The sequence below is a fragment of the Bombina bombina genome, chromosome 9 (genome assembly GCF_027579735.1).
Source record: "Bombina bombina isolate aBomBom1 chromosome 9, aBomBom1.pri, whole genome shotgun sequence".
Classification (NCBI taxonomy): domain Eukaryota; kingdom Metazoa; phylum Chordata; class Amphibia; order Anura; family Bombinatoridae; genus Bombina; species Bombina bombina.
The window spans coordinates 115948835-115976589 of record NC_069507.1 but is presented as its reverse complement, the minus strand read 5'-3'; the positions used below and the strand labels follow the sequence as shown (position 1 = coordinate 115976589).

The window sequence follows — 27755 nt, the reverse complement described above, 5'->3', positions numbered from 1 at the left end:
ATGATCCGCTATAGCGAATCATGTCCGCTGCACATCGATAAATGCAGACAGCATACGCTGTCGGCATTTATTATTGCACCAGCAGTTCTTATGAACTGCTGGTGCAATGCTGCCCCCTGCAGATTCGCGGCCACTAGCAGGGGGTGTCAATCAACACAATCGTATTTGATCGGGCTGATTGCTGTACGCCACCTCAGAGGTGGCGGATGAGTTAAGGAGCAGCGGTCTTAAGACCGCTGCTTCTTAACTTCCGCTTCAGGTGGAACTGACGCGGAGTGGGTCGGAAGCAGCATCCGCTGCTTCATAAATCGACCCCCTAAAGTGTAATTACAGTCTCAACTGTAGGAGTATCTAGCTATTAAATAATCACCAACACCAATTTCCTCTAAAAGTGAGAAACATGAAGTACCATAAGGTAGTGGTATTAGTTCATGCCGTTCAATACATCTTACTCTTTAAGAAGAACGCTCACAGTTTTGAAGGCACACAAAATGTGCTACCAAAGCAGGCTGACATTCTCAGTGTTCATCTAACTGATCCCCTTCTGAGAATCCTGGTCTCCATCTCCACAAATTGCCTCATGGGGTTAAAATAAGTAAAATAAGTTGTGTGGGCACCCAAAAAAGTGCTATCAAAGTAGGTTGGCATTCACAAAGTCCAGCTCACTGATCCCTGTCACAGTTAACTGGTCTCCATCGCCACAGATTGCCTTGTAGGGTTGAAATAGGCCAGCAGAGTTTTGTGGGCATCCAAAAGTTGCTATCAAAGAACATTGCCAATACCAATATCCAGCTCACTGGTTTCCATCTTATCTCCCTGATATCAGTCACTACGGATTGCCTTGTGGTGTTGGAATAGATCAGCAACTGGTATATAGCAGAAACAGTGAGCACACACCACTGAAAATGTATAAAAAGAAAACTGCTTCAAAAAGTCTGTATCCCAATAAAACCCTTTACTGTGATACACAATTTTTTAAGCTTTTTATTTACATTTCAGCAGTTTGAGCTTACCACAGTTTTCTGTAAAATATATCTGAAAAATTGTGGTAGTTCCTCTCTGAGGGAAGCTTGGGTTAATACAGTTATCTACTTTGTCTATAAACTAGTGTTTTCCTCAACTTTACCTGGTCTTTCTAGTCATTTGCTATTTTAAAGTGGATTATCAGTTTTGCATTAACAGTCATGATAAGAAAATAATTATTTACAATAGTAGTGGGCATATTAGGCAGTTTAGGAATATTATTGTGTACATATAAATATATATATATATATATATATATATATATATATATATTTATGCAGCTACCGTGACTCCTGACCAAGGTCAGCAACAGATCTGTATGCCTTAGAGACGCCTGAAAGGAATTCTTCTGGACCAGAATACTGTACATGTAAGGGGCTACTGAAATGCCCTGAGACCTTGCAACCATAATCACTTGGGTGAAAATACTGGGAGATGTGCCCGTAAACTGATAATGACAGTCTAGGGAGGCAAATCTCAGAAAAGAACATGGTCCAGAAGAATAGGAATGTGTAGGTTGGCATTCTTCAAGTCTAGTCTACTCTATATATTTATATATAGAGTATATATATATATATATATATGTGATTAATTTTGTATGATTTTGAAATTACAATTTTCATTGTGCACTTTTGTTATGTATGCATCTCCTCCACTTACAAAAATGCAGCATACGCCCATTAGTGAGACACCCTGTTTTTAGGGTAAAAAGTGGCTTTATATAATTCCAATAGGGGAAATAGAAGGACTGGCAAGTATTCTTATAGAATTTCACCAGCACAGAGAGCTTTATAGAATCGGGGGATTAGTGGGATTTGACTTTGAGCTATTCATACTATTTCACAGGTATTTGATTTTATCACGCTAGATTACGAGTGGTAATATCAGGTTTATTGTGGCTCTTTGTGCGCTTCGGAAGTAGCACGTGTATTATGAGTTGAAAGAAAATGTGTTCAATCGAGCGCAATTGAATTTAACGCGCGTTGGGATAGCACGACTTCAGAGTTCTTGCTAAAAAGTTGAACAAAACACATCAAAAATACATTTATATATATATATATATATATCATGCAGTGATCAAGTGCTAGTCATGCACGAAACATGTCTGCGTGAGGTCTGAACGCTGGCATTGTGTTTTTAGTGCTATTTACAGCTGCTTTTGCTGTCATGTTTTTACCCTGTTAACAATAAACTTTAAGTTTTTATACAAACTTTAAGGAGTACTTTTTTGCGCTACTAGCGCCCACCCACCTTGGATATCTATCTTATTTTGGAGCTCAACGGACATGCTCAGGGCGCTGCAGCTGCAGGTCTCCTATACCGTCACACATCTCCTACACTCCGGGAGATGATCTTCCAGCAGATATAAGGTATTGTGCATATTTACCACATTACTGAAACGGCTTTTTGAACGTTACTAAAGGGACTTTATGTGCGCATAATTTTGAAACCTTGGTGTATTTATATATATATATATATTTATTATTATTATCATTTATGTGTATAGCGCTGCCAAATTCCGTAACACTTGGTAAAATGATGAGCAGATCTGCATATGCTAATATGCTGCTTATCTCACAGTGTAAAAACAAATCTCACTGCATGCAGATCTGCTCACTTGAACATTGTTTTTCAGGCTGCTCCTATTAACAAATGCAGGCTGTTAATTTTTCTAATTTCTTTAAAATGGCATCAAACGCTAAGGGTGCGGCCTATGGGGCCGAATTATCATTGTGTGAGCGGACATGATCTGATATTGCGGATCATGTCCGCTGCACATCGATAAATGCTGACAGCATACGCTCTCTGCATTTATCATTGCACCAGCAGTTCTGGTGAACTGCTGGTGCAATACCGCCCCCTGCAGATTCCCGGCCGCTAGCAGGGGGTGTCAATCAACCTGATCATATTCGATCGGGTTGATTTCGGTCGATTTCTGTCCACTGCCTCAGAGCAGGCGGACAGGTTATGGAGCAGAGGTCTTTAGACCGCTGCTTCATAACTTTTGTTTCCGGGGAGCCTGAAGGCTCGCCAGAAACACAGGGCATCAAGCTCCGTACGGAGCTTAAAGGGACACTGAACCCAAATTTTTTCTTGCGTGATTCAGATAGAGCATGACATTTTAAGCAACTTTCTAATTTACTGCTATTATCAAATTTTCTTTATTCTCTTGGTATCTTTATTTGAAATGCAAGAATGTAAGTTTATATGCCGGCCCATTTTTGGTGAACAATCTGGGTTGTCCTTGTTGATTGGTGGATAAATTCATCCACCAATAAAAACATGCTGTCCAGAGTTCTGAACCCAAAACAAAGCTCAGATGCCTGCTTTTTCAAATAAAGATAGCAAGAGAACGAAGAAAAATTGGTAATAGGAGTAAATTAGAAAGTTGCTTAAAATTGCATGCTCTATCTGAATCACGAAAGAAAAGAAAAATTGGGTTCAGTGTCCCTTTAATAAATATGCTCTTATATGTGGAACAATATGGGGGTATATTTAATACCAAATATATATATAGACTTGATAGTAAACAATGATTAACAAAAAAAACACACAAAATAAATAATAAATAATAGAGAATGAATTAGTAATGAAAATAGCAAATCATGTTTTAATATAATGCACTCATTCTTACCATTAATGCATTGGAGGAACAAACACTGTGAAATCCATGGTAGAAAGCAGAAAACTGTTTGTAGATAGATTTGTTGAGGAGGAAGTCAACATAAAGTTGGACGTATTCTAAAGCAAAAAAACAAAGACAACATTTTTACTGTAGTTAAATGAGGAAACAAACGTATAGCAGTGATGTTGCTATGATGAATGCAGAACATTTTTATTGGTGCATTTACCTTTCCTGTTCTGATTGGTAACTGGAATTTTATCACCACCAGGTTTAAGGTTGTATGATTTAATAACTCCAAACTCTTCTTGGAAAACCTAGAAAACAAAAATAATTAATAATTTTAAACTACTAAAATTAAACACATTTTAAAAAACATTTTACTTTTAAAAATCACTTCTAGTGCATGGTCAATGTGACATTTCTAGAAAAAACATAATTTATGCTTACCTGATAAATGTATTTCTCTTGTGGTGTATCCAGTCCACGGATCATCCATTACTTGTGGGATATTCTCATTCCCAACAGGAAGTTTCAAGAGGACACCCACAGCAGAGCTGTCTATATAGCTCCTCCCCTCACTGCCATATCCAGTCATTCGACCGAAAACAAGCAGAGAAAGGAGAAACCACAGGGTGCTGTGGTGACTGTAGTTTAAAATTAAAAAATACCTGCCTTAAAATGACAGGGCGGGCCGTGGACTGGATACACCACAAGAGAAATACATTTATCAGGTAAGCATAAATTATGTTTTCTCTTGTAAGGTGTATCCAGTCCACGGATCATCCATTACTTGTGGGATACCAATACCAAAGCTAAAGTACACGGATGAAGGGAGGGACAAGGCAGGTACTTAAACGGAAGGTACCACTGCCTGTAAAACCTTTCTCCCAAAAATAGCCTCCGAAGAAGCAAAAGTATCAAATTTGTAGAATTTTGAAAAAGTATGAAGCGAAGACCAAGTCGCTGCCTTGCAAATCTGTTCAACAGAAGCCTCATTTTTAAAGGCCCATGTGGAAGCCACAGCTCTAGTAGAATGAGCTGTAATCCTTTCTGGAGGCTGCTGGCCAGCAGTCTGATAGGCTAAGTGGATTATGCTTCTTAGCCAAAAAGAAAGAGAGGTTGCCGAAGACTTTTGACCTCTCCTCTGTCCAGAGTAGACAACAAACAAAGCAGATGTTTGACGAAAATCTTTAGTAGCTTGTAAGTAAAACTTTAAAGCACGAACCACGTCCAGATTGTGTAATAGACGCTCCTTCTTTGAAGAAGGATTATTAGGACACAAAGACGGAACAACAATCTCTTGATATTCTTATTAGATACCACCTTAGGTAAAAACCCAGGTTTGGTACGCAGAACTACCTTATCTGCATGGAAAATCAGATAAGGAGAATCACATTGTAAGGCAGATAACTCGGAAACTCTACGAGCCGAGGAAATAGCTACCAAAATGAAGAGGAATGAAGAGGTTCAAACGGAACCCCCTGAAGAACTTTAAGAACCAAATTTAATTCCAAGGTGGAGCAACAGGTTTAAACACAGGCTTGATTCTAACTAAAGCCTGACAAAATGCCTGAACGTCTGGGACATCCGCCAGACGCTTGTGCAAAAGAATAGATAGCGCAGAAATCTGTCCCTTTAAGGAACTAGCTGACAATCCTTTCTCCAATCCTTCTTGGAGAAAAGATAATATCCTGGGAATCCTGACCTTACTCCATGAGTAGCCCTTAGATTCACACCAATAAAGATATTTACGCCATATTTTATGATAGATTTTCCTGGTGACAGGCTTCCATGCCTGAATTAAGGTATCAATGACTGACTTGGAGAAACCACGCTTTGATAAAATCAAGCGTTCAATCTCCAGGCAGTCAGCCTCAGAGAAATTAGATTTGGATGGTTGAAAGGACCTTGAAGTAGAAGGTCCTGTCTCAGTGGCAGAGTCCATGGTGGAAAGGATAACATGTCCACCAGATCTGCATACCAAGTCCTGCGTGGCCACGCAGGCGCTATCAAGATCACCGATGCTCTCTCCTGCTTGATTTTGGCAATCAGACAAGGGAGCAGAGGAAACGGTGGAAACACATAAGCCAGGTTGAAGGACCAAGGCGCTGCTAGAGCATCTATCAGCGTTGCCTTGGGGTCCCTGGACCTGGATCCGTAACAAGGAAGCTTGGCGTTCTGGCGAGACGCCATGAGATCCAGTTCTGGTTCACCCCAACGAAGAACCAATTGTGCAAACACCTCCGGATGGAGTTCCCACTCCCCCGGATGAAAAGTCTGTCGACTTAGAAAATCCGCCTCCCAGTTCTCTACACCTGGGACATGGATAGCTGATAGGTGGCAAGAGTGAATCTCTGCCCAGCGAATTATCTTTGAGACTTCTAACATCGCTAGGGAACTCCTTGTTCCCCCTTGATGGTTGATGTAAGCCACAGTCGTGATGTTGTCCGACTGAAATCTGATGAACCTCATTGTCGCTAGATGAGGCCAAGCCCGAAGAGCATTAAATATCGCTCTTAGTTCCAGAATGTTTATTGGAAAGAGTGACTCCTGCTGAGTCCACGATCCCTGAGCCTTCAGGGAGTTCCAGACTGCACCCCAACCTAGAAGGCTGGCATCTGTCGTTACAATTGTCCAATCTGGTCTGCGAAAGGTCATACCTTTGGACAGATGGACCCGAGATAGCCACCAGAGAAGAGAATCCCTGGTCTCTTGGTCCAGATTCAGTAAAGGGGACAAATCTGTGTAATCCCCATTCCACTGACTGAGCATGCATAGTTGCAGCGGTCTGAAATGTAGGCGTGCAAACGGCACTATGTCCATTGCCGCTACCATTAAGCCGATTACTTCCATGCACTGAGCCACCGAAGGGCGGGGAATGGAATAAAGAACATGGCAGGAATTTAGAAGTTTTGATAACCTGGACTCCGTCAGGTAAATTTTCATTTCTACAGAATCTATCAGAGTCCCTAGGAAGGAAACTCTTGTGAGGGGGATAGAGAACTCTTTTTCTCGTTCACCTTCCACCCATGCGACCTCAGAAATGCCAACACTATGTCCGTATAAGACTTGGCAATTTGGAAGTTTGACGCCTGAATCAGGATGTCGTCTAAATAAGGGGCCACTGCTATGCCCCGTGGCCTTAGGACCGCCAGAAGCGACCCCAGAACCTTGGTAAAAATTCTTGGGGCTGTAGCTAACCCAAAGGGAAGAGCTACAAACTGGTAGTGCCTGTCTAGGAAGGCAAACCTGAGAAACCGATGATGATCTTTGTGTATCGGAATGTGCAGATAAGCATCCTTTAAATCCACTGTAGTCATGTATTGACCCTCCTGGATCATAGGTAGGATGGTACGAATAGTCTCCATCTTGAATGATGGAACTCTGAGGAATTTGTTTAAGATCTTTAGATCCAAAATTGGTCTGAAGGTTCCCTCTTTTTTGGGAACCACAAACAGATTTGAGTAAAATCCCTGTCCCTGTTCCTCCTTTGGGACTGGATGGATCACTCCCATAACTAGGAGGTCTTGTACACAGTGTAAGAATCCCTCTCTCTTTATCTGGTTTGCAGATAATTGTGAAAGGTGAAATCTCCCTTTTGGGGGGGAAGCCTTGAAGTCCAGAAGATATCCCTGGGATATAATTTCCATGCCCAGGGATCCTGGACATCTCTTGCCCACGCCTGGGTGAAGAGCGAAAGTCTGCCCCCTACTAGATCCGTTACCGGATAGGGGGCCGTTCCTTCATGCTGTCTTAGAGGCAGCAGCAGGCTTTTTGGCCTGCTTACCCTTGTTCCAGGTCTGTTTAGGTCTCCAGACCGTCTTGGACTGAGCAAAAGTTCCCTCTTGTTTTGCATTAGAGGAAGTTGATGCCGCACTTGCCTTGAAGTTTCGAAAAGGCACGAAAATTAGACTGTTTGGCCCTTGGTTTGGACCTATCCTGAGGAAGGGCATGACCTTTTCCTCCAGTGATATCAGCAATAATCTCCTTCAAACCAGGCCCGAATGGGGTCTGCCCCTTGAAGGGAATGTTAAGCAGCTTCGATTTTGAAGTAACGTCAGCTGACCATGATTTAAGCCATAGCGCTCTGCGCGCCTGGATAGCGAAACCAGAATTCTTAGCCGTTAGTTTAGTCAAATGAACAATGGCATCAGAAACAAAAGAATTGGCTAGCTTAAGTGCTCTAAGCTTGTCAAGTATTTCATCCAATGGAGTCGCTACCTGTAAAGCCTCTTCCAGAGACTCAAACCAGAACGCCGCAGCAGCAGTGACAGGCGCAATGCATGCAAGGGGCTGTAGGATAAAACCTTGTTGAATAAACATTTTCTTAAGGTAACCCTCTAACTTTTTATCCATTGGATCTAAGAAAGCACAACTGTCCTCGACAGGGATAGTAGTACGCTTTGCTAGAGTAGAAACTGCTCCCTCCACCTTAGGAACTGTCTGCCATAAGTCCCGTGTGGTGGCGTCTATTGGAAACATTTTTCTAAAAACAGGAGGGGGAGAGAACGGCACACCTGGTCTATCCCATTCCTTAGTAATAATTTCTGTAAACCTTTTAGGTATTGGAAAAACATCAGTACACACCGGCACTGCACAGTATTTATCCAGTCTACACAATTTCTCTGGCACTGCAATTGTATCACAGTCATTCAGAGCAGCTAAAACCTCCCTGAGTAACACGCGGAGGTGTTCAAGCTTAAATTTAAATGTAGAAATATCAGAATCAGGTTGCATCATCTTCCCTGAGTCAGAAATATCACCCACAGAAAGAAACTCTCCTTCTTCAGCTTCTGCATATTGTGAGGCAGTATCAGACATAGTTCTTAAAGCGTCAGTATGCTCTGTATTTCGTCTAACTCCAGAGCTATCTCGCTTTCCTCTAAATACAGGTAGTCTGGCTAATACCGCTGACAGTGTATTATCCATGACTGCCGCCATGTCTTGTAAAGTAAATGCTATGGGCGCCCTGGATGTACTTGGCGCCATTTGAGAGTGAGTCCCTTGAGCGGGAGTCAAAGGATCTGACACGTGGGGAGAGTTAGTCGGCATAACTTCCCCCTCGTCAGATTCCTCTGGTGATACATTTTTTAAAGACAGAATATGATCTTTTTTGCTTAAAGTGAAATCAGTACATTTGGTACACATTCTAAGAGGGGGTTCCACCATGGCTTTTAAACATAATGAACAAGGAGTTTCCTCTATGTCAGACATGTTTATACAGACTAGCAATGAGACTAGCAAGCTTGGAAAACACTTTAAATCAAGTTAACAAGCAAATATAAAAAACGGTACTGTGCCTTTAAGAGAAACAAATTTTGTCGGAATTTGAAAAACAGTGAAAAAAGGCAGTAAATCAAACGAAATTTTTACAGTGTGTATAATAATCTAACAGAGCATTGCACCCACTTGCAAATGGATGATTAACCCCTTAGTTCAAAAACCGGATCAAAAAAACGATATAGACGTTTTTTAACAGTCACACCAAACTGCCACAGCCTTGCTGTGGGCCTACCTTCCCCAACAAACGATTTTGGAAGCCTAAGAGCCCTTTAGAGATGTCCTGTAGCATTCAGGGAACTCCTGGATGTCTCAGTCTGTAATAGTTAATGCACAAAAAAGCACTAAACTAGGCCCCTCCCACTCATAGTAACACAGAGGAAAGCCTCAGGAAACTGTTTCTAGGCAAATTTAAGGCAGCCATGTGGAAAAAAACTAGGCCCCAATAATTTTTTATCACCAAAGTATATATAAAAACGTTTAAACATGCCAGCAAACGTTTTATATTGTAAATATAAAAGAGTATTACCTCAGAAAGTAAGCATGATACCAGTCGCTATTAAATCACTGTATTCAGGCTTACCTTACATAAATTTGGTATCAGCAGCATTTTCTAGCCTTCACATCTTCTAGAAAAATATTAACTGCACATACCTCATAGCAGGATAACCTGCACGCCATTCCCCCGCTGAAGTTATCTCTCTCTTCAGACATGTGTGAGAACAGCAATGGATCTTAGTTACAACCTGCTAAGATCATAGAAATCACAGGCAGATTCTTCTTTTTTCCTGCCTGGAACAAAATAGAACAACTCCGGTACTATTTAAAAATAATAAACTCTTGATTGAAGCAAAATAACAGCTACATTTCACCACTTATCTCTTACTACCTCCATGCTTGTTGAGAGTTGCAAGAGAATGACTGGATATGGCAGTGAGGGGAGGAGCTATATAGACAGCTCTGCTGTGGGTTTCCTCTTGCAACTTCCTGTTGGGAATGAGAATATCCCACAAGTAATGGATGATCCGTGGACTGGATACACCTTACAAGAGAAACTAAATTTTAAAGGAACATATGTTTAATGATTTTGTTTGTCAGATACATCAGCAGTTATGCACTGGACCATTGTTTCTCAACTCCAGTCGTCTAGTGCTCCTAAACTAAAGCACAGATGAAATAATGAGCTTATGGGTAAGACCATGTTAGTTACCATGGTTACTGATCAGCTGATTATTTCACCTGTGCTCTAGTTAAAGGGACATTAAACCCATTTTTTTTTCTTTCATGATTCAGATAGAGAATACAATTTTTAAAAAGTTTCCAATTTACTTCTATTATCAAATTTATTTCATTCTCTTGTTATTCTATGATGAAGAGATACCTAGGTAGGTAACGTGCACATGCCTGAAGCACTACATGACAGGAAATAGTGCTGCCATCTAGTGCTGCAGACACGTGCACACTCTTGAGCTTATATTTCTGCTTTTCAACAAAGGCTAACAAGATAATAAAGAAAATATGATAATAGAAGTAAATTAGAAAGTTGTTTAAAATTGTATGTTCTATCTAAATCATGAAATACATTTTTTGGGGTTTTATGTCCCTTTAACCCCTTAACGACCAACGTCGTACCCTGTAGGACGCTGATCGTTATGCCCTTAATGACCAGCGATGTACCCTGGGCTTCTGTCTGCTGCTAAAGTTTGTGAAAGGGTGGCATGAAATATACCAAAATGGGCCTAGATCAATACTTTGGGTTGTTTACTAAAAAAAAATATATGCATGTCAAGGGATATTCAGGGATTCCTGACAGATCCAATGAAACTATCGCTAATTTTGAAAAAAAAAAATGGAAAAATTAAAATAGCAAAGTGCTACTTGTACTTATTGCCCTATAACTTGAAAAAAAAGAAAAGAACATGTAAATATTGGGTATTTCTAAACTCAGGACAAAATTTAGAAAGTATTTAGCATGGGTGTTTTTTGGTGGCTGTAGATGTGTAACAGATTTTAGGGGTCAAAGTTAGAAAAAGTGTGGTTTTTTAAATTTTTTCATCATATTTTATATTTTTTTATAATAAATTATAAGATATGATGAAAATAATGGTATCTTTAGAACGTCCATTTATTGGCGAGAAAAATGGTATATAATATGTGTGGGTACAGTAAATGAGTAAGAGGAAAATTACAGCTAAACACAAACACCGCAGAAATTTAAAAATAGCCCTGGTCCTTAAATTTTTTATGTCATGATTAACAAAGAGCATGCAACTTTCTAATTTACTTCTATTATTTTATTTGCTTAATTCTCTTGATATCCTTTGCTGAAAAGCATATCTAGATAGGCTTAGTAGCTGCTGATTGGTGGCTGCACAGAGAGGCCTCGTGTGATTGGCTCACCCATGTACATTGCTATTTTTTCAACAAAGATATCTAAAGAATTAAGCAAATTAGATAATATAAGTAAATTAGAAATAAATACATAAATAAAATAATATATTTTGCAACATTTTTTTGTAGTAAGCCTAATTAAACAACAGTAAACATTTTGGGCCAGATTACAATTGGAGCGCTATCGTTAGTGTTATTTTTTGTAAGGTTAGTGTTTTTTATTTTTTGTAATGGTAGTTTTTTTATTGTAATGTTAGTTGTTTTTTTACTGTAAGGGTATTTTTTTTGTTTTTTTTTAAAGATAAGGTTAGATTTTTTCAGGTAAATTTTTTTTTAAAGTAGTTAGGTTTTATTTGATAATGGTAGGGTAGTCTATTTTGGGTTAACTTAGGGGTTATTAGGTTACGAGATTTAGATGATAGTGAGTTACTTTGCGTTGGGGGCTGTCGGTTTAGGGGTTAATAGTATAGAAGCTTACGCCTTACTTTGTGGTGGGGTGTGTGGCAGTTTAGGGGTTAATGGTGTAGAAGCTTATTTTGTGACGCGGGGGAGTGGCGGTTTAGGGGTTCATAGTGTAAAGAGGTAGTTTGCGATGTAGGGGGTGGCGGTTACGGGTTCATAGTGTAGTGGGGACTTTGTGGTGGGCTATGTGGCTGATTTAGGGGTTATTAGAGATGGGGTCTTATGGCGATTTGGGTGTTAGTTTTTCCAGCACTTTTTTTGCTCCATTGACTTCTATGGGGCAGTAGGTTATTGTGCATGCACGATAGTGTAACTGCGCTAGTGGGAAACTTTTTTGCGTGAGTTCGATTGGCGTTGGAGTGATAACTTTTTATTTTCAATTCGTAATACCAGCGCTACCTGGCTTGCGCAAAAGTTTTACCGCTAGCGCAGTTAGTGCTCTAGCGAAAGTGATAGCTAACGCTCCACTTGTAATCTAGCCCTTTATTTGTTCTCAATGCTTTTTTAAACTAGCCTAATTTAAAACCTCAACTCTGTGCTCCCATATGTGGTTCTAAATGGATTGTTATCTAAATCTATACCTCCTTTGATGAGCGTGGACACTCATAACATGCTGTTCACTGCAATTATTTCCACCTGCTTCTAGTAAGCTTCAGATTATGAGCATTGTATTTGCTTAGGATGCATCTTTTTGTTTCTTAAAGGGCCACTGTAAGTAAATATTTTCTATGCCTGTTACTAACTAACTACCCCAAATACGCTTTTTATCAATAGCATTTCATTAACATATCTCTACCGTATATCAGAAATCTTGTCTGCAAATTTAATTGTTTTCCAAACCCACTCCGTGGGTATCCTTTGCTCTGTACCAATCCGTTTACAATACCTAGGTTTCAAAATGGCGCTTTAAACACAAAGTTATTGGTTTAAGTATTTTGAACACACAGTGCTGAAAATAGTGGGCAGGATAACGTGACATCATCGGTGAATAAAAGATATAACTTTTAGAACGTTATGAAACTTCGTTTTGGAGAAAATATAGGTCAGTAGGTTTTAATTAATGTTTATTAACTTTAATATGTTAGTTGTTTAGCTTAAACATTATAACAGAAAGTAATCCTTTAAGGCACAACCAATGGAGCATCACCTAAATCATAGAGATGTATTAAATGCTCAGACCTGCTGCAATGTATTGCCAAAGCACATTCAATCACGCACGCTAATGCGCATGTGCAACAGTGCCATTATAAGCCTACTGCACAGAGGAGGTATTTTTGCAAAACTTTATTACAAACATGGCGACAAAATTATCGAGCCTAACTTTAATGCCTCTTTTCATAACTATGTCTACTTAAAACTTAAAATTCAAAGATCCAGTAAAAATAGCATGGCTGATATTAAATAAATGCCTCAGTTTAGTTAGGCAGGGTCATAATTACAGGGGTCTCAGAGGTCTCAATTGAGACTGGGCCTACACCTCTAGGGGGCCCTTCTAGCCCTACAATTAGTAGTGGTGTTTCTCAAAGGGAATATGGCTGCAGGGCTCACAGTTTAAGGAAAGTGTATGGATTTACCTTCACAAATATGGTAGCATGGTTTCCAAGATGTTGCCACAATATATCAGTATAGAAAAACCTGCAGAATATTTGTATAGGAAGTAAATATCCTCTGGCACAGACTAACCAAGGTGGAAGGATCACTCACAGCTACTCTTGCTACTATGGGGCCTATCTATCAGGCTCCGAAAGGAGCTTGACGGCCCGTGTTTCTGGCGAGTCTTCAGACTCGCCAGAAACAGCAGTTATGAAGCAACGGTCACAAAGACCGATGCTCCATAACCTGTCCGCCTGCTCTGAGAAGGAGGACAGACATCGCCGGAAATCAACCCGATCGAGTACAATTGATTGACACCCCCCTGCTGGCGGCCCATTGGCCGCGAGTCTGCAGGGGGCGGCGTTGCACCAGCAGCTCTTGTGAGCTGCTGGTGCAATGCTGAATACAGAGAGCGTATTGCTCACTGTATTCAGCGAGGTCTGGTGGACCTGATCCGCACTGTCGGATCAGGTCCGCCAGACCTTGTTAAATAGAGGCCTATGTGGTGGCCAGCTTAGCTTCTGCTGATTGAAACAGACATAAAGGGAACTGTTGAAATGGGAAGGGCAGTAACAGCCTTTGCTCAAGGGCCCAGTGTGGTCTAGTTACGCCCCTATATTTAAGTTTATTTTAGAAAATTTACTTTACATTAATAATGAATGATCCACGTGGAAAGAGGGCGGGGCTTATGCTGTGATAAAGTTGCCAGTTACAACAGACTAAGCTTGTTGAGAACATACCTGAAATGTTGAATAAAAATCTTCTTCCACATTTCCTTCATATGATAAAAGTTCACTTAAACCATGTGCAAGTTCCTAGAAAAAAAATTTTTTTTTTTTAAACCTTGTTGATGTAGATGTTTACTCATGTCTGTCCATGCTTCATGTGTTTAATAATAATCCATATTATTTATGATTCAAACAATAGGACTGTTTACAAAATACACAGAATGCTTACAAGGCTTCATGTCGTCAGTAGGGATGGGAAAATGTGTGGAAAGTGTAATTAGTTTGGCAGAGCAAATAGTCCTGTGGACATTAGTTTTGGACAATCAAATGTTGATAAAAATGAAAATCCTTTAAAATTCGATAATCGAATGTTCATAATGAAATCGAATATCCACATTTGAAATTTCGAATATAACATTCGATTTAACAAATACTATTCAGAAGTTTAATAGTTCATGTGGTAGGGAATTGAGTAAATTGATACATAATAGATATAAATATATTAATTTGAATGTTTCTATTTAGAATATTGCATACTTCAAATATTACATTTAAAGAGAACATTAGAAATACTATTACAAATATATAGATTCCAATTTTTCAAATTCAAATATTGCATAATTTAAATATTACATTTTAAGAGAGCATTAGAAATATTAAAAATAGATTTGAATTTTTAATTAGATTTTTTAATTAGATCAGTCTTATTGGTAAATTCTGCTTTAGAGTTTTAGAAGAGGCAGTTAACATGAGGTAAAAATATAAAATAACATTAAAGTGATGGTAAATTCAAACATAGTGGAAATTAGCCAATTAATATAAAATATGAGGTTCATTGATCTATAGTGTATTATTCAGCTCCTAACCATTATATTACCTCAAATTCCTCTTTATATGACAGCCTTGCTGAAAAGTGCACTTTCCAATTTTTTTTTATGACGTATCCTCCTCTAGCCAATGACATAGCTCGCAAAATGGCATGTTTGCAGAACTTAAACAAAACCCCAGAGCTTGTGCTCATGCGTTTACAACATCACTCTGCTACTGCCTTCGTAAACCCGCATCAGCAACGCATGCGCTACCTACATAATATTTACTAGGGGAGCTTCAATTCCAGCACTCCTATTATTACAGCAGTAGATGCTTATTGATAATAAATGTAAGTAAGTGAGCGCGCGCTGATGCCTACATAGAGAGCAGGTGGCTTCTCTATGTCACACTCAGCATAAACCCGGAACTTGAAGGGGCGGAGGAAGGACACATAAGTAACAAGACATAAAATATATTTTTTATAGAGTTTAAAACTCTTTTTTTTTTTTTTTTTTTTTTTTTTAAATATATTTTATTTTTTTTATTTTTAAAACAAACAAACAAAGAAAAAATAAAACAGGATAGACAGCATGACAAATTCAATAGTATACAGATACAGTATTTTTTCCAATATCTATGGCTTTCGGTTTAGACCCAGAGCATTATTTATAGTTGCATATCCACCTTAACTACAGTTATAGACCCTCTAAGGTTTCACAGGTTATCACTCAAGATTTTTAGCTAGGTGTTTGAACTTTAAGATTTGTTTATTGCTGCAAGGATCAACCTATAGTTTCTTCATCCATGCCACCCTAGCACATGTACCATACTCCTCACTTATTTATCTCAAGGAATGGCCTTGAGCAAAAATCAAAAGATCATATATTCACACCTCTCCTCTCCACCTCATTTTCCAAAGACCCTGTCCTCCCATTATATAAATATTGTTCCCATAAAAATATCATATCCTGATAAAAATTCAAACGGCCCAATCTAAGGTAATATAATCTTTCCAATATCAAAGTATTTTTAACTAGGTCAAGCCAATGAGTAACCGAGGGTGGGTGAGTTTTCTTCCATAACTTTGGGATAAGTCTTTTTGCGGCATTTAGTAAAATTTGATAGAGACATTTTCTAATTTTACAGGGGATATGTGGGCTGGCATTAAATAAAACTCCCTCAGGGGAAAGGGTCAAGTCAGTTCCAAGAATTTTACCTATCTGTGTTTGGACTTGAGTCCAGAATGGTTGTAGTTTATCACAACCCCACCAAATATGATGCATAGTGCCCTCTTGGTCACATCCTCTCCAGCACTTATTGCTGGCTTTTGTGAATATGTGTTTTAATTTGCTAGGGGTCAAATACCACCTGGTGAGTATTTTGATATTGGTTTCAAGTGCTGCCGCCGAATGCGCTGATCTAGCAGTTGCCTGAAACCATAAGTCCCATTGCTTGTGCGAGAATTCAATCCCTAATTCTCCCTCCCATCTTTTAGTGTAGTTTGGTTTGTTTGGGTAGTGTGATCTGAGGATATTTTTATACATAAGTGATATGACTTTCTTGGGGGTTTGTTGGGCGGAACAAAGGAGTTCAAATACAGTTCGGGCTCTGAATAAGTCCTGTTTATATTTGTGCATGGAAAGGTAATGACGTACCTGGTGATAGGCAAACCAAGATTGGAATTGGGTATAGCCTTGTGAGATCAACATATCTCTCTGTACTAGTTTCCCTCTTTCCACTAATGTGAACACGGGAAAATATTCTAGGAATTTTGAGGTTATATTTACAGATTGTTTTATCCCTATGGGACCTTCCCGAAGTTCCCTATTAAGGTTAAGTGTTGTCAGTGGTGAATAAGTTGATGTGATAAGTTTGTGAGAGTTCCGTATTTTGGACCATGTTGACCATGTTTCTTTGATTATTGGATAATCTGCGATCTTCTCTAGGGGGGGTTTATTAGGGGCCCAACACATTACACCCAGTTGGGGTACTCTCAATAATTGGGATTCTAATTGGATACATCTCTTATAGGATTCGGTCCCCTGTCTACACCACTCCACAATTCTGTTTAAGGTAATTGCCATTTTATAGAAGTGTAGATTCGGAGCCCCCAACCCACCCTCTTCCCTAAGCCTATATAATGTATTTTTTGCTAGCCGTGGGGGTCTGCGGCACCAGATATAGGTGTCCATTATAGATTGTAATTTACTAATATCTGTTGTAATCCCTGAAATTGGTAAGGCCTGCATGACATATAGGGCTTTTGGTAGCAAAGTCATCTTGGCAGCAGCTATTCTCCCCAGCCAAGAAATATTCTTTTTGGGGAGCCAAGAAGTTGTTAATTGCTGGAATTCCTCTAATAGGCGGCCATAGTTCAGTTTTCGAATGGTTTCTGTGTTATGGGAGAGAAAAATTCCTAGGTATTTTAACGCTTGGGTCTGAATTTTATATGGGAATGTCTGTTGAATCTGTGTTACCTCCCTGTCTGTAAGATTGATTGGATATAGTTCCGATTTATTGGTGTTTATAAGAAAATTTGATACAGCCCCAAAGGCCTGTAGGATGTTCTGTACATGTGGGAGGGAATGTATTGGATCGGTCAGGGTCATCAGGATATCATCAGCAAACATTGCTAATTTATATGTTTCTTCCTCAATGGTTATACCTTTTATGTGTGGATGCTCACGTAATTTGACAGCTAGTGGCTCTAGAGATAAGATAAAGAGAATGGGAGAAAGCGGGCATCCCTGCCTCGTGCCGTTCCGAATTTCAAAATGGTCAGAGAGGGCCCCATTGACCTTAATATGAGCAGAAGGGTTGGAGTATAATGCAAATATTTTTTGAATAAATGTTGAGGGGAAGCCAAATTTTTGAAGGGTAGATTGTAAAAAGGTCCAGTCTAGCCTATCAAACGCCTTTTCAGCATCTGTTGATAGGTATACTGCAGGGGTATTTGATTTTTTAACATATTCTAATAGATTCAGTACTTTACATATATTATCTTTGGCCTCTCTCTGTGGGACAAAACCAACTTGATCATAATGAATAAGATTGGGCAATATTGTATTAATTCTATTCGCAAGGATTTTGGCATAAATCTTAAGATCTACATTTAACAGAGAGATTGGCCTAAAATTAGCTGGGGTATCTGGCTTTTTTCCCGGTTTAGGGAGGACTGAAATATGGGCCTGTAACATAGTATCAGGGAAAACTTCGAGTTCCGAAATATGGTTAAATAGAGAGAGCAGATGCGGTACAAGTTGTGTTTTAAATAATTTATAGTATCGGTTACTGAAACCGTCAGGGCCTGGGGCCTTCTCCGGCCTCAACTCCTTTATGGCGTCCAGCACTTCCCTCTCAGATATTGGGGCATCTAATAACATTGCTTCACTTTCAGTAAGTTTGGGAAGGGTTACCTTGTCTAAATATTGTTCACATTTTAGTTGGTGCTGAGCAAGTTGTCTATTAGGGTATAAATTGTAGAGTCTATGATAGAAGTTTTTAAAGGAGTCTCCAATGGATTTTGTGTCTTCTATTGTGGTGTTCAGTGGCGTTTTGAGGGAATGGATATATGAGTTGGCACGTTGTGCTTTTAACGCCCTCGCCAGTAATTTCCCTGTCCTATTTCCTTCTCCATAGTATTTCTGTTTTATGTGTAATTGATATCTTTGGGATTCAATTTGTAAATGTTTATTCAATTCATCTCTTTTTTCTTGAAGAGTTTTAACTAAAGCTCCATCTGTAGGATGGAGCTTCAGGGCGAGATCAGCTTCCAGAACTTCTTGAGCTAGTTTAGTGTATTCTTTAAGAGATTGTTTTCGCTTAAAGGCTTTAAATTTAATAAATTCACCCCTAATGTAGGCTTTATGGGTCTCCCAAACCAATGCGGGTGTGACGTCTGCAGTGTTATTAAGGGTAAAATAAGTGTCTAGATGTTCAGCAAATGACTCTATCACTGTTTTGTCCGTCAGGAGAGAATTATCTAGTCGCCACAAAAAGGGCTTGATAGGGGCAGATGGCCATATCATTTTGCACTCCACTAGGGAGTGGTCCGACCATACCGTATGTCTAATATTAACTGTTTTAATTAAAGATAGGGCCATATGATCAACTAGAATGTAGTCTAGCCTCGAATAGCTCTTTTGAGGGTTTGAAAAAAATGAGTAATCCCTAGTGTGGGGATGTGCGTATCTCCATGCGTCGTGAAGTGTCAATTTCCTAATATCCCTCCAAATGGAGCAGAGAGCTTTTTGATTATGTCGGGTGGCCGGGTTGGAACTATCTATATCTGGTACCAAGGGGACATTAAGATCTCCTGCAACTATCAAGGGGCCTTTGGTTAAATCTGCTATTCTATTAGTGACACGTGAGAAAAATAGGTCTTGTCTCATATTGGGGCAGTATAAATTTATAATGGTTATTGGTTTGCCAAATAATAGTCCCATTATACCTAAGTATCTGCCGTCTTTGTCTTTGTCTATAGATTGAAGCTGGAAAGGGATAGACTTATGTATCAATATGCTGACACCATTGACCTTTTTATGTGAGTTAGTACTATGAAAATGTAATGGGTACTGAGTAGAGAGAAACCTAGGAATCCCCCCTGTCTTGAAGTGAGTCTCCTGTAATAGGAGTATTTTCCCTCCTCTCCCACATAGATCCCTAATGGCCATACTTCTCTTATTGGGGCTGTTAAAACCTCTCACATTCTGAGTGAGGATTTGTATGGATTGTGTGTTAACTTGGGACGGCATATTTATTTGATACTCTCTTTAGAAAATTATTATGAGCCAGGTGTGTAAAACTCTGTGAGGGGTGGTCATGGACATAATGAGTAAGTTTCATACTAAGCTGTATCCAATAACAGTATGTCTGTAGAGAAATAAAACAATATATAAACATAACAAACATAGCACAACTGGTGCAAACATGTAAAACATAGAACAGTATTTTTCTTGTAGGGGGAATACAGACCCCAGTCGGGCATCATATTTTCCTAAGACTTAGTGTATATAGTGCATCTCGTGTGGCAAGGCAGATGATACCATAGCCACCAATTCTTTACCAGAAGACAGAGAAACACAACTAAACAATTAAAAATAGCCTACAGGGACTCTCCAACATAGCTAACATTATTGCATAATAACTTAGAACCAATTTAGAACAATTAGCAGGGCAGGGCCTCCGCTGGTCAGGTTGTTACCTTATACCGCTCTTTCTCCCGCTGGCATCTTCTCCACTAACCAGCAGGTACCCCATCTCCCAGAACCACATGCAGAGTCCATCCCGCCCCAGCCCCCCCATCATAAAATTCCGGGGAAGGCCAGGACGGGCAGACTCCACAGCGCTGGGGCGCATCTAGGACCAACAATGTTCATCACTGTATGCAAGTTCAGTTATAATTGTCCCATGTGTGAGAAAAGTCACTTCCCCAATGTAGTCGTGGGACCAGAAGCTCGGGTTTCATTGTTGCCAGTCTTTGTTGTGGTTTTCTTCCATTCTGTTCTCTGTGGAAGTGGTGGAGCAGGTCTAGCTTCCCCTGTCGCTGTTTCAGTGGAATCAGTAAGTGGGGAGGGTGGTGTTATCTCTAAATCTTTACAGACCTTTGGAATGTCCTCAACAGAGTTGCAGATCAGTCGTCTTCCCCTCCAAGGTATTTGTAGGTTGAAAGGGTGACCCCATCTATATGGGATATTGCGTTGTCGCAGCTTGGCCGTAAAGTGTTTAAATTCTCTTCTTTTCTGTAGAGTTCTGGGTGTCAGATCCTCATATAGCTGAACGGGTTCAGATCTGTATTTGAGTGGATATTTCTGCCTCGCTTTCTTCATAATCTCTTCTTTAATTTGGTAGCTTGTGATTTTAACAATAACATCCCTTGGAGGCTGGTCTCCTAGGGGCTTTGCTCGCAAGGCTCTATGAAAGCGATCTAAGGCTATAGTGGCTTCAGGGTCAACCCCAATGATGGAGGTAAAGAGGCCTTGTAAATAGTCTTCCAATTCTGTTGCTGGTATAGTCTCTGGGATTCCCCTTATTCTAATGTTGCCTCGACGACTCCGATTTTCTAAATCGTCTATTTTATTTTCCATCTGGAATATGAGGTCATCCTGTGACGTAGCCTTGGAGCGGAGGAAAGTTATATTGGAGCTGGCGAGGTCCGAGTTGTCCTCCAGTTTCTCCACCCTTTGGCCCAAATCCGATAGATCTTTTTTGATCTCAGAAATCTCCTCTCTAATACACTGCTTCACTTGACAGATTAGGGCAGAGAAATCTTTTTTGGAGGGTAGTGAGTCTAAGAGGGCTTTTGGGACTGAGATGGCAGGAGCCAGACTTTCCCCCTCCGATTCAGATGAAGCAGAGGATACATCAGTCCTGGTGTCACGTGTGGCTGTCATTTTTTTAGTAGATGAATCTAGTTGTTTGAAAAAATTATTGACAGATGGATTCACAGATGTTTGCTTTTTGGCAGATCTTTCTGACTTGTTTCCCTTTTTTGGAGACATGCTGAGCGCTATAATAAAAATTAAATATGTCCTGTATGTCAACAGATTCACCAATCCCAGATAGCTGGGAGAAGCAGTGTTAGTTGCTGTATGATGTTCAGCAGAGAATACTTTTGGTGCGCCAGAGGAAAGTAACTTAGCTTCTGTAGTGAGCCTGTAGATGTGTTAATATGAGTGCTAGGACAGGAAGGAGTGTGGCATCACTTTAAAAGGCTATTATGTCTCCGGAGCTAATAGCAATCAAAATGAGCAGGGTGTCTATTAAACAGCCTTATTCCCCTTATCCATTCCATCACTGAATGCTATCCGGCCGTTTAGCTCTGTGCAGCGTGTCTCTCTGTCCAAGATGGCGGCTGCGTCCCTTTATGCTTCTGCCCTAGAACTCTGCTTTGGCTTATTATATCCCAAGTCACTAATATACAAGAGCGCAAGTCTCACCTGCATGAGGATGCTTGTTAGTGCGAAGGCATTTGATGGCATCGATGTAGCTGGACTTGAGGCGGTTACCTCCGCTATTCAGATGTAGGCCCCATAGCCCTCCCGTTGGTGTAGCACATGTCCGGCAAGCAGTGTGTCAGTATCGCTACCGGTTAGAGCCCAGATGGCATGGGCGCAGGTTGTGAGAAAAGGTCTATGCACATTTAGGCAACGTTACACGGCATATTGATCTGGCTATGCACATATTGAGCTTATTTTGCCCTGTAGGGAGACCGGAGCTCACACAAGTGCAGCCGTCTCCATTGAGCGCTGGCTCCGCCCCCCTAAAACTCTTTTTTTTTTAAACTTGAAATATGTTTATCACATATACTATCATGGGTCATAATCAAAAAGACTAACATTTACCATCACTTTAAAGTGAAAATTAAAAAGTGTTTATTAGAGGACTCTTTCATGTAAGTAAGCTTTGCTAATTTTATTATAATCAAATTTTGCTGTATCACAAATATGCTTTCTAGTTATGCAAGTATGCCTAGAAGGTCTTGCCTGCATATGTCAATAGGAGCATTTGCATGAGCATATATAACACTGCATTTCTGTACCAATGTAAGACGCCCATATTCCCTTTATTTCAAAGTGAGAATGCTCTGCTGGGTCATGTTAGGGTATTAACTAAATTCTGAGGCATTTTTGACACTTTCACAAAGCTTTAAAGTGACGGTAACATTCTTTTAGTTGAATGACCATGTTCCTTTTTTTGCTGTTCATTTAATCCTTCAGGTTTTAAAAATCCATAATCACAGCTTTTTAAATGCCTGCAGTAGCCTGCCTTTTTACTATTACTGTCTCAAAGGTTGGTATGCCCTATCAAAAGTCATACTGCCCACTGAGTGCTTTCCTGCTATATGTGATACCTCAGCCAACCAGAAATTGTACCTCTGATCATAAAGTAGAAAATATGTTTTTCCTGATGAGTGGCTAGGGGGTGTTCAAATCAGTCTATGGTGCCGATTTATCAATGTGCGGGCGGACATGATCTGATCATGTCTGCCCCACATCGATAAATGCTGACAGCATACGCTGTCTGCATTTATCATTGCACAAGAATTTCTAGTGAAATGCTTGTGCAATGCCTCCCCCTGCACATTCACGGCTAATTGGCCGCTAGCAGGGGGTGTCAATCATCCCGATCTTATTGAACCGGGATGATTGCTGTCTGCTGCCTCAGAGATGGTGGACGAGTTAAAGGGACACTCTATACCCAAACATTTTCTTTCTTGATTAAGGTAGAGAATACAATTTTAAACAACATTCCAATTTACTTCTATTACCTAATTTGCTTCATTCTTTAGATATACTTTAATGAAGAAATAGCAATGCACACGGTGAACCAATCACAGGAGGCATCTATGTGCAGCTACCAATCAGCAGCTACTAAGCATATATAGATATGCTTTTCAGCAAATAATATCAAGAGAATGAAGCAAAATAGATACTATAAGTAAATTAGAAAGTTGTTTATAATTGTATGCTCTTTCTAAATCATGAAAGAAAAAAATTGGGTTTCATGTCCCTTTAAGGAGCAGCGGTCTTGTGACCGCTGCTTCCTAACTATTGATTCCGACGAGCCTGAAGGCTCACGCGGAATAAGCAGCACTGACTGCTTGATAAATCGGCCCCTATATGTAGGGTTTACAAAACCAAGAACAGGCTTTCTGAATCCTGAGGGATTTACTGAGATGCATGCAAAACAAATCTTACATTCACTCTCCGTTTTTAAAAAAAATCGTCTGAACACATTAAGAAACAAAATTAAAGTTTATAATGCGTTGGCTAAATATTCTTGAGAAAAAAGGAGTTAAAGTTAAGGTCAATTTTATGCTAATGGACTAGTGCAATGTACACATTAACATATTGGCATTTAAGTCGCTAACTCTTTTTTTTTTCAATTGTTTGTACTTTTTTAATAAAATGATAATATATAATACCTCTGTTTTTCATTCTGACGCCTCCCCTCCACCACTTCATTATTCAGTACTAGTGACGTAGCGAGCGGTCCCACACGCTCACTACGTCACTGAAAAGCTTGTGCACAATCCTGCAAATAAACTGCGCATGTGTGTGGTCACCACAATTGGGCATGCGTCAACATGTTACGATCCCTAACAGTGAAACATAGTATTCAATGAATGAATACATTCATTCATTGAATACTATGCGATCATGTCACTCGCTATACTTTCTTGTAGCGCGATCGATCGTTGTGAGTGAATAAATGTATCCAAAAAATAATGAAGGCGAATACACATGCGCGTCTCATGCACGAGAATGAGAGGTTGATGATGCTAGCGGGTCTTTAACGCATGCACATAAGAGACAAATGACATGGAGAAAAACAGAATTTATGTTTACCTGATAAATTACTTTCTCCAACGGTGTGTCCGGTCCACGGCGTCATCCTTACTTGTGGGATATTCTCTTCCCCAACAGGAAATGGCAAAGAGCCCAGCAAAGCTGGTCACATGATCCCTCCTAGGCTCCGCCTACCCCAGTCATTCGACCGACGTTAAGGAGGAATATTTGCATAGGAGAAACCATATGAAACCGTGGTGACTGTAGTTAAAGAAAATAAATTATCAGACCTGATTAAAAAACCAGGGCGGGCCGTGGACCGGACACACCGTTGGAGAAAGTAATTTATCAGGTAAACATAAATTCTGTTTTCTCCAACATAGGTGTGTCCGGTCCACGGCGTCATCCTTACTTGTGGGAACCAATACCAAAGCTTTAGGACACGGATGATGGGAGGGAGCAAATCAGGTCACCTAGATGGAAGGCACCACGGCTTGCAAAACCTTTCTCCCAAAAACAGCCTCAGAAGAAGCAAAAGTATCAAACTTGTAAAATTTGGTAAAAGTGTGCAGTGAAGACCAAGTCGCTGCCCTACATATCTGATCAACAGAAGCCTCGTTCTTGAAGGCCCATGTGGAAGCCACAGCCCTAGTGGAATGAGCTGTGATTCTTTCGGGAGGCTGCCGTCCGGCAGTCTCGTAAGCCAATCTGATGATGCTTTTAATCCAAAAAGAGAGAGAGGTAGAAGTTGCTTTTTGACCTCTCCTTTTACCGGAATAAACAACAAACAAGGAAGATGTTTGTCTAAAATCCTTTGTAGCATCTAAATAGAATTTTAGAGCGCGAACAACATCCAAATTGTGCAACAAACGTTCCTTCTTCGAAACTGGTTTCGGACACAGAGAAGGTACGATAATCTCCTGGTTAATGTTTTTGTTAGAAACAACTTTTGGAAGAAAACCAGGTTTAGTACGTAAAACCACCTTATCTGCATGGAACACCAGATAAGGAGGAGAACACTGCAGAGCAGATAATTCTGAAACTCTTCTAGCAGAAGAAATTGCAACCAAAAACAAAACTTTCCAAGATAATAACTTAATATCAACGGAATGTAAGGGTTCAAACGGAACCCCCTGAAGAACTGAAAGAACTAAGTTGAGACTCCAAGGAGGAGTCAAAGGTTTGTAAACAGGCTTGATTCTAACCAGAGCCTGAACAAAGGCTTGAACATCTGGCACAGCTGCCAGCTTTTTGTGAAGTAACACAGACAAGGCAGAAATCTGTCCCTTCAGGGAACTTGCAGATAATCCTTTTTCCAATCCTTTTTGAAGGAAGGATAGAATCTTAGGAATCTTAACCTTGTCCCAAGGGAATCCTTTAGATTCACACCAACAGATATATTTTTTCCAAATTTTGTGGTAAATCTTTCTAGTTACAGGCTTTCTGGCCTGAACAAGAGTATCGATAACAGAATCTGAGAACCCTCGCTTCGATAAGATCAAGCGTTCAATCTCCAAGCAGTCAGCTGGAGTGAGACCAGATTCGGATGTTCGAACGGACCTTGAACAAGAAGGTCTCGTCTCAAAGGTAGCTTCCATGGTGGAGCCGATGACATATTCACCAGATCTGCATACCAAGTCCTGCGTGGCCACGCAGGAGCTATCAAGATCACCGACGCCCTTTCCTGATTGATCCTGGCTACCAGCCTGGGGATGAGAGGAAACGGCGGGAATACATAAGCTAGTTCGAAGGTCCAAGGTGCTACTAGTGCATCCACTAGAGCCGCCTTGGGATCCCTGGATCTGGACCCGTAGCAAGGAACTTTGAAGTTCTGACGAGAGGCCATCAGATCCATGTCTGGAATGCCCCACAGTTGAGTGACTTGGGCAAAGATTTCCGGATGGAGTTCCCACTCCCCCGGATGCAATGTCTGACGACTCAGAAAATCCGCTTCCCACTTTTCCACTCCTGGGATGTGGATAGCAGACAGGTGGCAGGAGTGAGACTCCGCCCATAGAATGATTTTGGTCACTTCTTCCATCGCCAGGGAACTCCTTGTTCCCCCCTGATGGTTGATGTACGCAACAGTTTTTCATGTTGTCTGATTGAAACCGTATGAACTTGGCCCTCGCTAGCTGAGGCCAAGCCTTGAGAGCATTGAATATCGCTCTCAGTTCCAGAATATTTATCGGTAGAAGAGATTCTTCCCGAGACCAAAGACCCTGAGCTTTCAGGGATCCCCAGACCGCGCCCCAGCCCATCAGACTGGCGTCGGTCGTGACAATGACCCACTCTGGTCTGCGGAAGGTCATCCCTTGTGACAGGTTGTCCAGGGACAGCCACCAACGGAGTGAGTCTCTGGTCCTCTGATTTACTTGTATCCTCGGAGACAAGTTTGTATAGTCCCCATTCCACTGACTGAGCATGCACAGTTGTAATGGTCTTAGATGAATGCGCGCAAAAGGAACTATGTCCATTGCCGCTACCATCAAACCTATCACTTCCATGCACTGCGCTATGGAAGGAAGAGGAACGGAATGAAGTATCCGACAAGAGTCTAGAAGTTTTGTTTTTCTGGCCTCTGTCAGAAAAATCCTCATTTCTAAGGAGTCTATTATTGTCCCCAAGAAGGGAACCCTTGTTGACGGAGATAGAGAACTCTTTTCCACGTTCACTTTCCATCCGTGAGATCTGAGAAAGGCCAGGACAATGTCCGTGTGAGCCTTTGCTTGAGGAAGGGACGACGCTTGAATCAGAATGTCGTCCAAGTAAGGTACTACAGCAATGCCCCTTGGTCTTAGCACAGCTAGAAGGGACCCTAGTACCTTTGTGAAAATCCTTGGAGCAGTGGCTAATCCGAAAGGAAGCGCCACGAACTGGTAATGCTTGTCCAGGAATGCGAACCTTAGGAACCGATGATGTTCCTTGTGGATAGGAATATGTAGATACGCATCCTTTAAATCCACCGTGGTCATGAATTGACCTTCCTGGATGGAAGGAAGAATTGTTCGAATGGTTTCCATTTTGAACGATGGAACCTTGAGAAACTTGTTTAAGATCTTGAGATCTAAGATTGGTCTGAACGTTCCCTCTTTTTTGGGAACTATGAACAGATTGGAGTAGAACCCCATCCCTTGTTCTCCTAATGGAACAGGATGAATCACTCCCATTTTTAACAGGTCTTCTACACAACGTAAGAATGCCTGTCTTTTTATGTGGTCGGAAGACAACTGAGACCTGTGGAACCTCCCCCTTAGGGGAAGCCCCTTGAATTCCAGAAGATAACCTTGGGAGACTATTTTTAGCGCCCAATGATCCAGAACATCTCTTGCCCAAGCCCGAGCGAAGAGAGAGAGTCTGCCCCCCACCAGATCCGGTCCCGGATCGGGGGCCAACATTTCATGCTGTCTTGGTAGCAGTGGCAGGTTTCTTGGCCTGCTTTCCCTTGTTCCAGCCTTGCATTGGTCTCCAAGCTGGCTTGGCTTGAGAAGTATTACCCTCTTGCTTAGAGGACGTAGCACTTTGGGCTGGTCCGTTTCTACGAAAGGGACG

At 40.7% G+C, this 27755-nt stretch overlaps 1 protein-coding gene across 1 annotated transcript in view; it reads right to left on the bottom strand.

Moving 5' to 3' along the window:
- Positions 1-27755, bottom strand: part of HECTD2 (HECT domain E3 ubiquitin protein ligase 2) — a 375065-nt gene that overhangs the window by 28047 nt on the left and 319263 nt on the right. The window contains exons 16-18 of the mRNA XM_053692327.1: positions 14116-14190; positions 3876-3963; positions 3659-3765 (exon numbers count right to left, since the gene is read on the bottom strand). Of these exons, the coding sequence (XP_053548302.1) occupies positions 3659-3765; positions 3876-3963; positions 14116-14190 (270 nt within the window). The remainder of the gene's footprint in view (positions 1-3658; positions 3766-3875; positions 3964-14115; positions 14191-27755) is intronic.